Source organism: Macaca mulatta, chromosome 19 (assembly GCF_049350105.2).
Source record: "Macaca mulatta isolate MMU2019108-1 chromosome 19, T2T-MMU8v2.0, whole genome shotgun sequence".
NCBI lineage: Eukaryota > Metazoa > Chordata > Mammalia > Primates > Cercopithecidae > Macaca > Macaca mulatta.
In genome coordinates this window covers 66471974-66485581 of record NC_133424.1, presented here as the reverse complement: position 1 = coordinate 66485581, position 13608 = coordinate 66471974, and the positions used below count along the sequence as shown (strand labels likewise).

General features: G+C 51.4%; 1 protein-coding gene and 1 long non-coding RNA gene across 2 annotated transcripts in view; one reads left to right on the top strand and one right to left on the bottom strand.

Annotated features, from left to right (window-relative positions):
* Positions 1 to 2917, bottom strand: part of LOC144337321 (uncharacterized) — a 153312-nt gene extending 150395 nt beyond the window's left edge. Inside the window, exon 1 of the long non-coding RNA XR_013410295.1 lies at positions 2784 to 2917. This is a non-coding gene — a long non-coding RNA (uncharacterized LOC144337321). The remainder of the gene's footprint in view (positions 1 to 2783) is intronic.
* LILRA6 (leukocyte immunoglobulin like receptor A6) lies at positions 538 to 7797 on the top strand. Its single transcript, XM_028839295.2, is given in 9 exon segments — positions 538 to 706; positions 869 to 904; positions 1088 to 1372; positions 1519 to 1716; positions 1719 to 1820; positions 2257 to 2553; positions 2803 to 3105; positions 3411 to 3461; positions 5929 to 7797. Coding segments are annotated over 9 exon segments (1443 nt in total). The 5' UTR covers positions 538 to 672; the 3' UTR covers positions 6066 to 7797.
* The last annotated feature ends 5811 nt before the right edge of the window (positions 7798 to 13608 follow it).

Genomic DNA, 13608 nt, shown 5'->3' with positions numbered 1-13608 from the left:
CTCCTGGCCTCAAGCCATCACCCGCCTCAGCCTCCTGAAGTGCTGGGATTCCAGGCGTGAGCCACCACGGTAGACCCTGCATTTCTCCTCTGTTCTCACTGCCACACGCAGCTCAGCCTGGGCTGCACAGCCCGGTGTCAGGTGCGTCTCTGCTGACCTGGGTCTGCTGCAGCATGGACCTGCATCTTCCCTGAAGCATCTCCAGGGCTGGAGAGACGACTGCCATGGTAAGGACCCCGCGAGGCTGAGCCGATGGACGGGCTGGAGGAGGGAGGCAGACCCCATGGGGAGGCTCTGAGAGGGAAGAGGAGCCCACGGTCACCCTCGCCTGAAAGGGGCTGACTGAGGAAGTCACCGGGTCTATTTGCTGCTGTGTCCCGGCCCTCAGTGAGATAAAGATAAATCAGGCAGACAGTGGCCCAGGGACAGGGAGACCCCATTTCTATATGAAATGTCTGCAGAGAGCCTGGTGCCTGTCCCCACCTCAGCCCTGGGGAAATGAGAGCCAGGCTCCTGGGGAGGGCAGTTCCCCTTCCTGTGGGCTGAGGATGAGACAACCCCATAACAAGAAGGACCCAGCCTCCGAGCGGCCACACCCTGTGTGTGTCTCTGTCCTGCCAGCACCGAGGGTTCATCCATCTGCAGAGCCCGGGGTCACTGGGAGGAGACACCATGACCCCCGCCCTCACAGCCCTGCTCTGCCTCGGTGAGATTTCAAGATGGGGAAGGGGAGATCCGAGTCTTGGAGGGACCCCACCCCACACACAAGCCCTGGTCCATCAGGAGACCTCAAAAGCTCGGGAGGCACCAGGGTGAGGAGGGTCTGCTCAGGCTTCAGGGGCAAATCTCACAGGGAACTCTCTTCCAGGGCTGAGTCTGGACACCAGGACCCACGTGCAGGCAGGTGAGTCTGTCCCCAGCTGTCCCAGGTCCCTCCTCCTCACTAGGGACAGGGGCCACACATGGGCAGCTGGGGTAGGAGACCGCAGTTCTGGGTGACTGATGGCGATGACGGGGGGTCCTGGGGCTGGGAGCTGGGATCTGAGTGTGGGAACGTCTTGGGATCCAGCTTCTGATTTCCTTCCAGGGCCCCTCCCCAAACCCACCCTCTGGGCTGAGCCTGGCTCTGTGATCATCTGGGGGAGCCCCGTGACCATCTGGTGTCGGGGGACCCTGGAGGCCCAGGAGTACCGTCTGGATAAAGAGGGAAGCACAGAGCCCTGGGACACAGAGAAACCACTGGAGCCGAGGAACAAGGCCAGATTCTCCATCCCATACATGACAGAGCACCATGCAGGGAGATTTCGCTGTTACTATCACAGCCCTGAAGGCTGGTCAGAGCTCAGCGACCCCCTGGAGCTGGTGGTGACAGGTGAGAGGACACTCAGGGGTCCCAGCCCCAGGCTCTGCCCTCAGGAATGGGGTCGGCTCTCAGGGGCGTCTCCCTCTCACAGTCCAGCCCTGGGGATGATGCGGGAGGTGGGAGCCCATTAAACACGGTGCCTCCTTCTCTCCTAGGAGTCTACAGCAAACCCACCCTCTCAGCCCTGCCCAGCCCTGTGGTGGCCTCAGGAGGGAACGTGACCCTCCAATGTGGCTCACAGCGGGGATATCAGCATTTTGTTCTGATGAAGGAAGGAGAACACAGGCTCTCCCGGACCCTGGACTCACAGCAGCTCCACAGTGGGTGGTACCAGGCCCTGTTCCCTGTGGGCCCATGACCCCCAGCCACAGGTGGACGTTCAGATGCTATGGATACTACAGCAACACCCCCCAGGTGTGGTCCCACCCCAGTGACCCCCTGGAGATTCTGGCCTCAGGTGAGGGACTACGGCCTTCTCTAATCCACTTTCGGGGCAGCTGACAGGCTGTGGGGAGTCTGGCTGGTGACTGACTCTGGAAAGGACCCAGAGTGATGTGTGGACGGACGGGCTGCAGGCGTGAGGGAGACCCCATGGGGAGGCTCTGACATGGGAGGAGGCGGCCTCGGCCACCCTCACCTGGAAGGGGAGGACTCCGGAAGGCACCGGTGTGTTTGCTGTGAGGTCCCGGCTCTCAGGGAGAGGAGGAAGGATCAGGCACAGGGGCCAGGGCTAGGTAGACCCCACTCCTCGGAAATGACTCCAAGGTGAGAAGGAGGCCCTGGGGTCAGAGACTCAGAGTGTGAGAGACAGTGAGACCTGCAGGGCCAGGACAGGAGAAGGAAGAAGCGGGGAGGAACCAGCCCTCCAAGTTCCAACTCCTCTTTCCCTCCAGGCGTGTCTAGGAAGCCCTCCCTCCTGACCCTGCAGGGCCCCATTGTGGTCCCTGGAGAGAACCTGACCCTCCAGTGTGGCTCTGATGTCGGCTACGACAGATTTGCTCTGTACAAGGAGGGAGAACGTGACTTCCTCCAGCGCCCTGGCCGGCAGCACCAGGCTGGGCTCTCCCAGGCCAACTTCACCCTGAGCCCTGTGAGGGGCTCCCACGGGGGCCAGTACAGATGCTACGGTGCACACAACCTCTCCTCCGAGTGGTCGGCCCCCAGTGACCCCCTGGACATCCTGATCTCAAGTGAGGAGCCCAGCGGGTTCAGTCAGGGACCCAGGCTCTGCACAGGCCCTGCCAGGGGAACCCAGGTGTTGATGGCCGGGATGAGGGGTGGGGGCACCAATGGAGGGAGAGACAGAGACAGGGGATGGGTGGGGAGGGGGAGACTCAGAGAAAACAGAGACAGAGAGACTGAGGGCCCCAGAGAGAGGCCTGGGGAGGTCTCAGCTCAGATCAAGGTGGGAGCCCCTCACCCATCCTTCTTCTCTCCAGGACAGTTCTATGACACGGTCTCCCTCTCGGTGCAGCCGGGCCCCACGGTGGCCTCAGGAGAGAACGTGACCCTGCTGTGTCAGTCACGGGGGCAGTTCCACACTTTCCTTCTGACCGGGGGGGGGGCAGCCCATCCCCCGCTGCGTCTGAGATCAGAGCACCAAGCTCAGCAGTACCAGGCTGAATTCCCCATGGGTCCTGTGACCTCAGCCCATGCGGGGACCTACAGGTGCTACGGCTCACTCAGCTACAGCCCCCACCTGCTGTCTCACCCCAGTGACCCCCTGGAGCTCGTGGTCTCAGGTGAGGGCCCTGATCCTGTCCCCTCTGAGCTCAAAGGCTCAGCTCAGGCCCAGGCCCCCGGAGATCTCAGCTGGGATGGAGTGAGGGAGGCTTAGCCAGAGGGGACGCAGCCCTCAGAGGGGAGGAGGCCAACAGAGCTTCTCCTAGGCATGGCCACCCGTTCTCCTTGCCTGGCATGCAGAAGGTACCAGGTGGGCAGAGGAATGGTTCCCGGGGATCCACTGGGCGGATGAGGAGAGTGGGAGTGGAAGGGTGCACTCCATGGACGGCCCGAGTCCCTCACCGGCCTCCTGTGCTCCTTCCAGGTCCCTCTGGAGGCTCCAGCCCCCTACCCACAGGGCCACGCTCCACCCCTGGTGAGTCACTGAGGCCTCTTGGGGAGCGCGGCCTCCCCCAGGGCAGTCTGAGTCTCCGGATCCCATTCCCCTCCCCTCAAGGACAGGCTTGTGTCCCAGGGGCTCTGAGGCTGGGCTGGTGAGGCGTGGGGGGTTCAAGGCAGAGGGAGGTGTTGGGGCCCAGCCTAGGGGAAAAGCAGCTGGGTTCATGTGGGGAACAAGGTAGCCTCAGCCCTCACCTCCCTGTCCTGACCCCAGAGGTCCTGAGGACCAGCCCCTCAACCCCTCAGGGTCAGGCGAGTGACCTCCTGGAGCTCGTGGTCTCAGGTGAGGGCCCTGACCCTGTCTTCTCTGAGCTCAAAGGCTCAGCTGACGCTCTGCACCCCGGAGAGCTCTGGGACACTAGAAAACAGGGGAGTGAAGGGGGAGAATCCAGCCCATGGGAGGGTGGAAATAGATGGGGACCTCCCACCCCTGGCTCCCACCCCTGAAGTCCCAGTAGGGTAAAGAGCAGGGAGGGCTGGGAGGACACAGGGGTGAACCTTGGAGGAGATGAGATTAGACTGAAGGTGGAAGACGGAGGCCCCACCCGCTCCCCTCCTCATGTCTCCACCTCATAATCAGAGCTCTGGGTCCCAACCCCCAGCAGACGCCCTCCTGGAGGGAGAAGAATTCAGGTGCCACCTGACCCTCTCCTTGTCTCCCCTGGCAGCCTCCCCAGCACTCAGCGCACACCTGAGCCTCACAGGGACCCGCAGCTGCTCCCGCAGCAGCTCAGGGACTGTGCACGGCTCCTCTTCTGTGCCGCTGACCACATTTTTTATTTGGGTTTTTTATCTCATACTGGCCTTTTTGTGCAAGCTGGTGAAAGTAGATATGCAGCATCGCCTATTTTTTATTCTCACCCAGTTTTGTAACAGCCCTGATCTTACGCACTCCCTAGGTTTGGTAAACCTCAGGTAGAAATGTGGACTTCCTTTGTTCTGGACGTTTGCTATGGAGGGGGTAGGACTTATCTTTTAAGAAAAAGTCAAGTGACTGGCACTACTCCCTGAAACCCGACAGCACTCTCCAGATCTCAGAGGGAGGGAGAGACAGAGACATGCTGGGGCCGCCCTTTCCTGGGCAGTTCATCCTGGCCTAGTCTCAATCCACCAAAGCCCCGAAGCTCCGCTCCCCTCCTCCTCTGCCTTCCCCTCCACCCCACAGACAAGCGGTCATTCCTCTCTGAAGAACAGGCTGAGACCTTTCTGGGACCTGCTCTTTCTGGAGCCTCTGATGCTCCCTGTCTGGGTCTCCACGCGCCTCCTTCCTGGCTCTTTTTCCTACTGAGGAATCAGCTTCAGTGTCACCTCCAAGTGTGACCTTCACTGATGACACAGCTCAGCCCAGACCTGCCTGCTTCTCATCTACATCAAGTAATCAACCTACACCATGCAGCTGAACTCCCTCTCTCTCTTTCACCATCTCTGCACATACACATGTGTGTCACACCGACATCTTATGTGACATTAAAACCTAGTTATCTGTATATGTATACAGATAATATATACTCACACATAAATATAGATCTCTACCCATACATCTAAAACTATCCCTGTGACTGGTAAATTTCCACTATTGTGGTTTCAGATGTTTGTTGAGATGCTTGTTCAGAAAGCAGAGAGAGCTTTTATGGCCCACCATATATATAAAATAGATTTCTATTTGTGTTTGTGTTTTTTGGTGTGTGTATCACATTCTACCTTTTGCTGCCTATATGAATAATTAGCTACCTAGAGATTAAGTGGAAGGTGAAACCTCAGGGGTAGTGGCTGAGCTGGAGTGAAAAGGAGGCAGCCTCAGACTTTCACCGCTTTGTGCTCCTGACATTCAGGAGCCTCTGAGGACCAACCCTTCATCCACCCAGCCTGGGTCCTCCACTGGTGGATCTGTGAAACTCTCATCTCGGGGGGAATCGGCTTACGTGCTCCTGTGTCCCAGGCTGCACAGATAGCACACAGGGCTCAGTGACCCTATACTGGGGACCACTTTCGTTGCAAATCCTGAGCCCCTGAGATGTAAGAAAACTCTCCCCCAGATGACTCAGGAGCAATGTTTAAATTCATAGAACACAGGAAAACTGAACTAGTTCCATGAGGAGACTGGAGGGAACCCTGCTCAGGAGAGGGAGGATTTATTGAGGAACTCTGTAAAAGCCACGTCATGAGGCCTGGAAAAATAAGAACACAGAGCCCAGGGGAGAGGCTGGCTCAGGGCTCTCCCCCTCTGTTTTCATTCTCAGGAGGAGCTGAGACCCTCAGCCCATCACAAAACAAGTCAGACCCCAAGACTGATGAGTGAGGAGATGCTCTCAGTTATGGGACTGGCACAGAGGGTCAGGGTCTGTCAACAGGAGATGGGGGGCGTGCGCTGGGTGGGCATCCAGGGGTCCTGGGTGATGCTGATCTGCCCTGACCTTTGTCGCCTCTTTGTCCATGATCCCCAGCCTCACATCCCCAGGATTACACAGTGGAGAATCTCATCCGCATGGGCATGGCTGGCTTGATCCTGGTGGTCCTCGGGATTCTGTTATTTGAGGCTCTGCGCAGCCGGAGAAGCCCCCAAGAGGCAGCCGGGAGGTGAACAGCAGAGAGGACAGTGCACCCTTCGGAGTGGTGGAACCTCGGGGACAGATGTGATGATCCCAGGAGGTTCTGCAAGAAAATCTACAGCCTGTGCTTTCTGGACTATCTGCCAATCATTCCCGAAGAGAGGGATCAACGTTGAGGTATTCACTTCGCATGACGAAAATGACAACATCAAAGTCATAGGTAGTAGGGCTGACTTAGAAATCCAATACATCCGTAGTAGGACTGCAAATTACTTCAATCAATTTGAGGAGAATATCAGAAGTACCTAACTAAAAAGAAGAGACACACAGCTATAAACATAAAGTACAGAACCTAGAGGAAAATGTGTTCGAATGGTGAGGTTTCATTCACAACAACATGGACAGGACTGGTGCTCGTATTACACACCAGCCGTAAAGCCCAAAAATACATCTAAAACAAAAGAAACAAGTGTGGTTCAATTCCACCATGGGATACTAGGAGCACATGCAAAGGCACAGACGAAATCTACAAAAAGCAACACAAACCAACCTTCGATCATGAGGTTGAGTAAAGACACAAGAGTATAAAAAGCCGTGCACGGCTATTTCAGCACATGAAGCTCAAAAGGAGGCAACATTTATTTTATAGGGAGGCAAACTCAAAATAGACCCCATAAATAAAGGAAGTAGATAACTCTATGTAATCCAAAATAGTGGTTACACATCAGGAAATACTGGAAGGTTCTGTTCAACATGGAAACCACAAGGGCCGCTGGACACAGGCACTGGAATGCTGACTTTCATTTGGTGACCTACAATCCACTTCAAATTACTGGTAAATAGCACATTTTTAATTTGATAGAGAATAATCATACATATTTCTTGGGAGCATGTGGTAATCTGATTCATGCATGCAATGTGTAGTGATCCAATAAAGGTTCCCAGGACATCCATCACCCCAAACATTTATATACACATATTTGTTTTTTTCAGACCAAGTCTTTCACTGTCGCCCAGGCTGGAGTGCAGGGGCGCGATCTTGGCTCAATGCAACCTATGTCTCCCAGGTTCAAGCAGTTCTCCTCACTCAGCCTCCTGCGTAGCTAGGATTACAGGCGTGCACCAAAACGCCTGGCTAATTTTTGTATTTTTATTGGAGATGGGGTTTCACCATTTTGCCCAGGCTGCTCTGGAAATACTGACCTTAGGTGATCCGCCCGCCTAGGCCTCCCAAGGTGCTGGGATTACAGGCATGAGCCACTGTGCCTGGCCAACATTTATAATTTCTGTGTTGAGAGCATTTCAAATCTTCACTTCTAGCTCATGCGGAATATACAATAATTTGTTGCTGACTATGGTCATCCTACTGAGCTTTCAGGCCCTGGAACTTACTCCTCCTCTCCACCTGTATTTATGCACCCATCCACCAACCTCTCTCCATCTCCCTCCTCCACACTCCCTTGCCAGCCTCTGTTGACCACCATTCTACTCTCTGCCATCACGAGGCCCAATTTTGTAGCTCCCGCATGAGTGAGAACATGCAATGTTCCTCTTTCTGGGCCTGGCTTATGTCACCGAACATAATGTCCTCCAGATTCATCTGTGTTGCTGAACATGGTACAATTTCCTTCTTTTTTTGGCTGAATATTATTTCATGGTGTATATAGACCACATGTTCCTTATCCATTCATTCATTGATGGACATAGGTTGATTCCATATCTTGGTTATTGTGAATACTGCAGCAATAAACATGGTGATACAGATGCCTCTTTGCTATACTGATTTTCTTTCTTTTGGAAATATACCCAACTGTGCGATTACTGGATGATGTGGTTGTTCTACTTTCAGTTTCTTGAGGAACCTCCATACTGTTTCCATATTGGCTGCACCAACTTACGTTCCCACCAAGGTACAAGGGTTTCTTCTCTCCACATCCTTGAGAGCATCTGTTAATTTTTGTCTTAGAGATTTAACCAGGGAATGGCATATCTCTGTTTTCTTAGCTATCTTTATTTGTCAGGCCATTTAGGGAGCTGAGATTGAAGTATGGTGGTGAAAGCCACAGGCTGCCCTGGCCACTAAATGGCAAACAAGGTGGCTCTTGATCTGTCAGACCAATGATCTCACAGGTTAACTTTGTGTTTCATTCACAACATGACCCCAACCTGCCTGATGAGCCTCACCTGAGTCCAGTCAGACAATGAGCCACTACCCAGGTAAGACCGGGAAGACGAAACCCCTTGTGCAGTACTACATAACATGCAATTGACATTTTTAAGTGGCCATATAACTTTCTGATCTCATTATGTTGAAACCACCTGAACTGGGACGGAGGACACCAACATGGCCTTGGGATTATTTCAGAGATGAGTTTCAACCCAATCAGGTGGTGGTTTACGGGGATCACACAGGGCTTGGTTATTCCAGAGATGAGGTTCCACCCAATCAGGTTGTGTTTTAGGGATCACATAGGACTGGGTTCCAAATGTGACAATGCTCCATGTGCCTTGTCACCTCCTGGACTCCTCTGAAGTGGAAATCAGAGAAAGGCATTTGTGTGCAGCTGCTGCTCATTCCGGATTCCATTCCTAAATGGGAACTTACATGATGCTTGACCCTGAAGAACAGAATTGGCTGAAAAAGAATTCAGGAATTAAATCCCATTTATAACAGTCACAAACATTGAAAGACCTACTAATAAATTTAACCGACAAGGTAAAAAGCTCTACAAACAAAATTACAAAGCTCTGATAAAAAAAATTAAAGAGGACAGGAAAAAACTGGAAAGATACCTCCTGTTCATACATTCAAATAATAAATATTTATTAAAAGGACCATAGTACCCAGAGCAATCTACAGATTCATTGTAATTCCTGTCAACATACCAGTGTCATTCTTCACCGAAATATTTAAAAATTCTACAATTCATATAGAGCCATAAAATACCCAAAATAGCCAACATAATTTAGAGAAAAAAAGAACAAAGTTGGAGACATCACACTACCTCACTTCAAAATACACTACAAACCTACAGCAACCAAAACAGCAAGGCACCGGCTTAAAAACAAACACACTGACAATGGAATAGAGCAAAGAACCTAGAAATAAATCCAGAAATTACAGCCACCTAATTATCAAAAACATGCCAAGAACATATACTGGGGAAAGGACAGTCTATTCAATAAATGCTTCTGGCATAACTGGATATCCACATGCAGAAAAACAAAACTCAACCTCTGTCTCTCACGATATACAAAATCTACTCAAGACAGAATGAAACCTGAAGTAAGACCTGAAACTATGAAACTATAGAAGAAAACACAAGGAAACGCTTCAAGACATTGGTCTAAGCAAACATTCTATCAATAAAACCTTAAAAGCATAGGAAACAAAAGCAAAAATAGACAAATGGGTATATCAAACTAAAAAGCTTCTGCAGAGCTCAGGAAACAACCAACAGTGTCATGACCTACAGAAGCAGGGAGAAACATTTGTTACCTATTCCTCTAACAAGGGTTTGATCATCAGAATATATGAGGAACTCAAACAGCTCAGAGGTTTTGATGGAGAAATGAAGAGAAGGTGCTGCTACGTAGAGAAATAAAGAAGTCAGAAAGAGGAAGTTTGGGAGAAACAAACCACACTTTCCAGGTACTGGAAGGTTCTGCTTCTCTCTCTGACTCAGTTAAGTGTCTTAAACACACCTCCTTCTGTCTCCTTCCCCCATGGGGTCATTGCTCCTGTGATGGCCCTGTTGGTTCCTCTTGTCAACCAAGTCACAGAATGGAAGAGCTTTCATTTCCTCAGCATCTTCCTCTTCACACACGATGAACAAATCCACCCCATTCTATCCAAGAGCGCTTCTTATCATTGTCTCCTGTCCAACACTACAGTCCAAGCTTAGCCAGTTTCCTCAGTTAATATTTCATGGATTGTGGCAGCATAACTCCAATCCCTGCCTCTATCTCTGGGAAGGTTTCCCATTAACACTGCAGAAGCCCCCATTCTGTGCAATGAGGCACAGTGACACACCAGACACCCACTCCAGCCTGGCCCCTGGAGGATTTGAATTGAGATTGGAACTCTGCAGAGTTGCCCAGGAACGTGGTTTCACACATCCTCCTGTAGGAAATCCATAACCACTATCACCAAGTGGTCCTTTCCAGCATTTCAGGGTGTAGGGGATGCTGGTTGGTCCCTGCAGTGGCAGATCATGTGACATCAACTCTATGGAGATCTTATGAAGAACCTATGGATATCCTATGAAGATCCCATGGAAGTCCTGTGGAGGCCCTGTGAAGAACCTATGGAGGTCCTGTGGATGTCTTATGGAGATCCTATGGCGGTCCCGTGGAGGTCCTATTGAGATTCTATGGAGGTCCAGTGGAGGTCCTATGGAGAAACTATGGAGGTCCTATGAAAGTCCTATGGAAATCCTATGGAGGTCACATGGAGGTCCTACTGAGATTCTGGGGAGGTCCTGTGGAGATCCTATGGAGAACCTATGGAGGTTCCATGGAGGTCTTATGGAGATTCTATGAAGGTCCTGTAGAGGTCCCATGGAGATTCTATGGAGGTCCTGTGGGGGTCCTATGGAGAACCTATGGAGGTCCTATTAAAATCCTATGGCGGTCCCATGGAGGTCCTATTGAGATTCTGTGGAGGTCCTGTGGAGGTCCCCTGGAGATTCTATAGAGGTCTTGCAGATCCTATGGAGATTCTAGCACTTTTGCATGCATGAGGGTATGAAATAAGACTTCGAGTTTCAGGATAGGAAGTGCAAGGCCAGCACTGTTTTCTGAGGAAACTCAAAGTCAATAGTTTCATGTTCCAGAAGAAGCCCAAATCTTATACAGCTGCTAGGGACACATAAGCATCTTCTTCACACACGATGAACAAACTTCACATACTTCTTCACACACTTCTTCCTCAGTAAGGCACAGAGACACGGGCAGAAAGCAAGCCAGTCAAGGAAAACAAAGCCTATGACTGGCAGCCAGCCAGGCAGACACACTTACAACACACACACACACACACACACACACACAATCAGTCAGGATCCTACAGATAAAACAGAGATGAAGATAGATGCCAGAGACATGCAGAGTACTCCTCAGTACAAAGAAAAAAAATACTTTGTTCCCGCCCTGTGCACAGTGTAAGCATGTCTTGTGCTCTGCAGTCAAAAACTCTTTTCTCTCCAGATGTCGACAAGAAACCTTCCCTCTCAGCCCAGCTGTGCCCCCTAGTGAGTAAGCTTGGAGAGAACGTGACCTTGTTCTGCAACTCTGGAAGCTCCTTTGACCTGTGCCTTCTAACCAGGAAGGGGAGGCCCCTGGACACTGGCTCACTGGGGTGCAGAGACACAGTGGGGCATTCAGGCCAGCTTCCCTCTGGGTCTTGGGGCTGGTGATGGGACCTGAAGATGCTGCAGCTCTCTGTCGATGGCTCTGCCTGTGAGTGCTCAGTCCTGAGTGACCCACTGCACTTGTTACGGGAGGAGCATGCCCTGCAAAACACTAAATCATAGAGCCATGTCTAAGGGACAGTCAGATGGAGACATGGGGATTTTAGGGATCCTGGATGCCCAAGACCATGGGAACCCACCTCCTGCAGCAGCATGACCCAGATGTGAGACATGGAGTCAAAGGAGATCATTTTGGAGCTTTAAGATTGGACTGTCCTGCTAGATTTGGGGCTACCACATACCCTGTTTTTGTTTGGCCTTTGTTTTGGCCAAATTCTTCCATTTGGAACAGCTGTATTTACCCAATACCCGTACCCCTATTGTATCTAGAAAGTAACTAACTTGCTTTTAGTTTTACAGGCTCATAGGCGGAAGGGACGTGTTTTGTCTTGCAATTCACCTGCCTCAGCCTCCCAAAGTGCTGGGATTACAGGCGGGAGCCCCGCCTTGATAGTTCACATTTTGATTATGCATCCACCAATTGCTAAACACTGGGGTTGTTTTCCCTATTTACCTATTGTGAAAAATGACACAAAACAAGACACACTTTATATGATTCCATTTATATGAAATATCCAGAGTATGCAAATCCATAGAAACAGAAGGTGTGTTCCTGATTCTTAAGCTGAGGGATGAGGACAATTTGGATGACGACCCGGGGGCTTTCTTTCTCGGGTCATAGAAATGATCTGGAATTAGACAGAGGTGGTGATTGCGCCAAAAAACACTGATTTCTACACTTTAAAATGGTGTGAATTGTATCCCATAAGTAAATAAACAAACAAATACTTAATCTATATCCAGGTCTCTGCCCAGGGTTTGGGAAGCTGGAGAGTTTCGCCACAGCCCTAACAGAGAGGAAAACTCAGTTCAGCTCCATCGTGGAAGCTTCTCCTGAGACCATCAGACACCTGAGCTCTAGGAGCAGCTGAGTAACCTGAATGCCAAGGAGGGGGGAGCATCATGACTGGTTCCACGGACACAGAACTCATAAGGGTGGGAGGCTGCTGTACACACTGAGGGGGGACTTCAGCTAACAGTGAATGTGGGGAGCCAATGTTTTCTGCTTCCCCAGAGATCGAGACACACCTGGGGACCTAAGACGGGGGGCACTGTGCACTCACCCGCAAGTTCTTTCCCATGGGTCTCAACTGAGCATTCACAAGACTGACTGGGAGCAAGATGGAGACCTCACATTGGTGATCAGACAGAAAGAGCTTCCACTGTGCATGGCCTGAAATCTCATTTCCCACACAGGTGCTTCTCTCACATGGAGGAAAAGACATAAGCCATTGGAAAAGGCTCAGATAATTCTGCCCACCTCAGATCCCAGGTAATGACTCATTGTGGCTGGAAGAAAGTGGATCATAAAATCCCTCTACCATAGGAGGAGTGCAGAGAACAATCCTGGACGGTGATCCTAGACAAATACCATTAGAGATATGCACATTTGGAATATTTGGAATAGGGACAGAAAACCCCTCCCCACCAAACAAATCTACCCAGTAGAATGCAGCTGCCATGAGGAGCGGGGACAGAAACCTGGAGACAGGCCCACCCTCAAGGCCCAAGCACACAGAAACTGCCCGAGACTGAGGCTGGAGGAGGACAGGAGAAACGCCTGCTCTCGACCAGGAGCCTCTCCTGAGAAGCAAGCAGGAGCACCCACAGCTGGGGTTAGGGGACCTAAGGATCCGCTGATGACTTGGTTAATGCGGCGAGCTTCAGCCGACTGTTTCAGCAGTCCCAGTGCATTCTGCAGGGCCCATGAGTGTCAAGGCCACGGAGCAAGAAAAAAAGGACACGCTGCCAGGCGCGGTGACTCATGCCTGTAATCCCAGCACTTTGGGAGGTCAAGGTGGGCAGATTACCTGAGGTCAGGAGTTCAAGACTAGCCTGGCCAATATGGCGAAATCCTGTCCCTACTGAAAATACAAAAATCAGCCAGGTGTGGTGGAAGGTGCCTGTAATCCCAGCTACTCAGGAGGCTGAGGCAGGAGAATCAGGGGACAGAGGTTGTAGTGAGCCAAGATCGCGCCACTGCACTCCAGCCTGGGCGACAGACTGAAATTCCATCTCAAAATATTTTTTTAAAAAAAGGAATCAA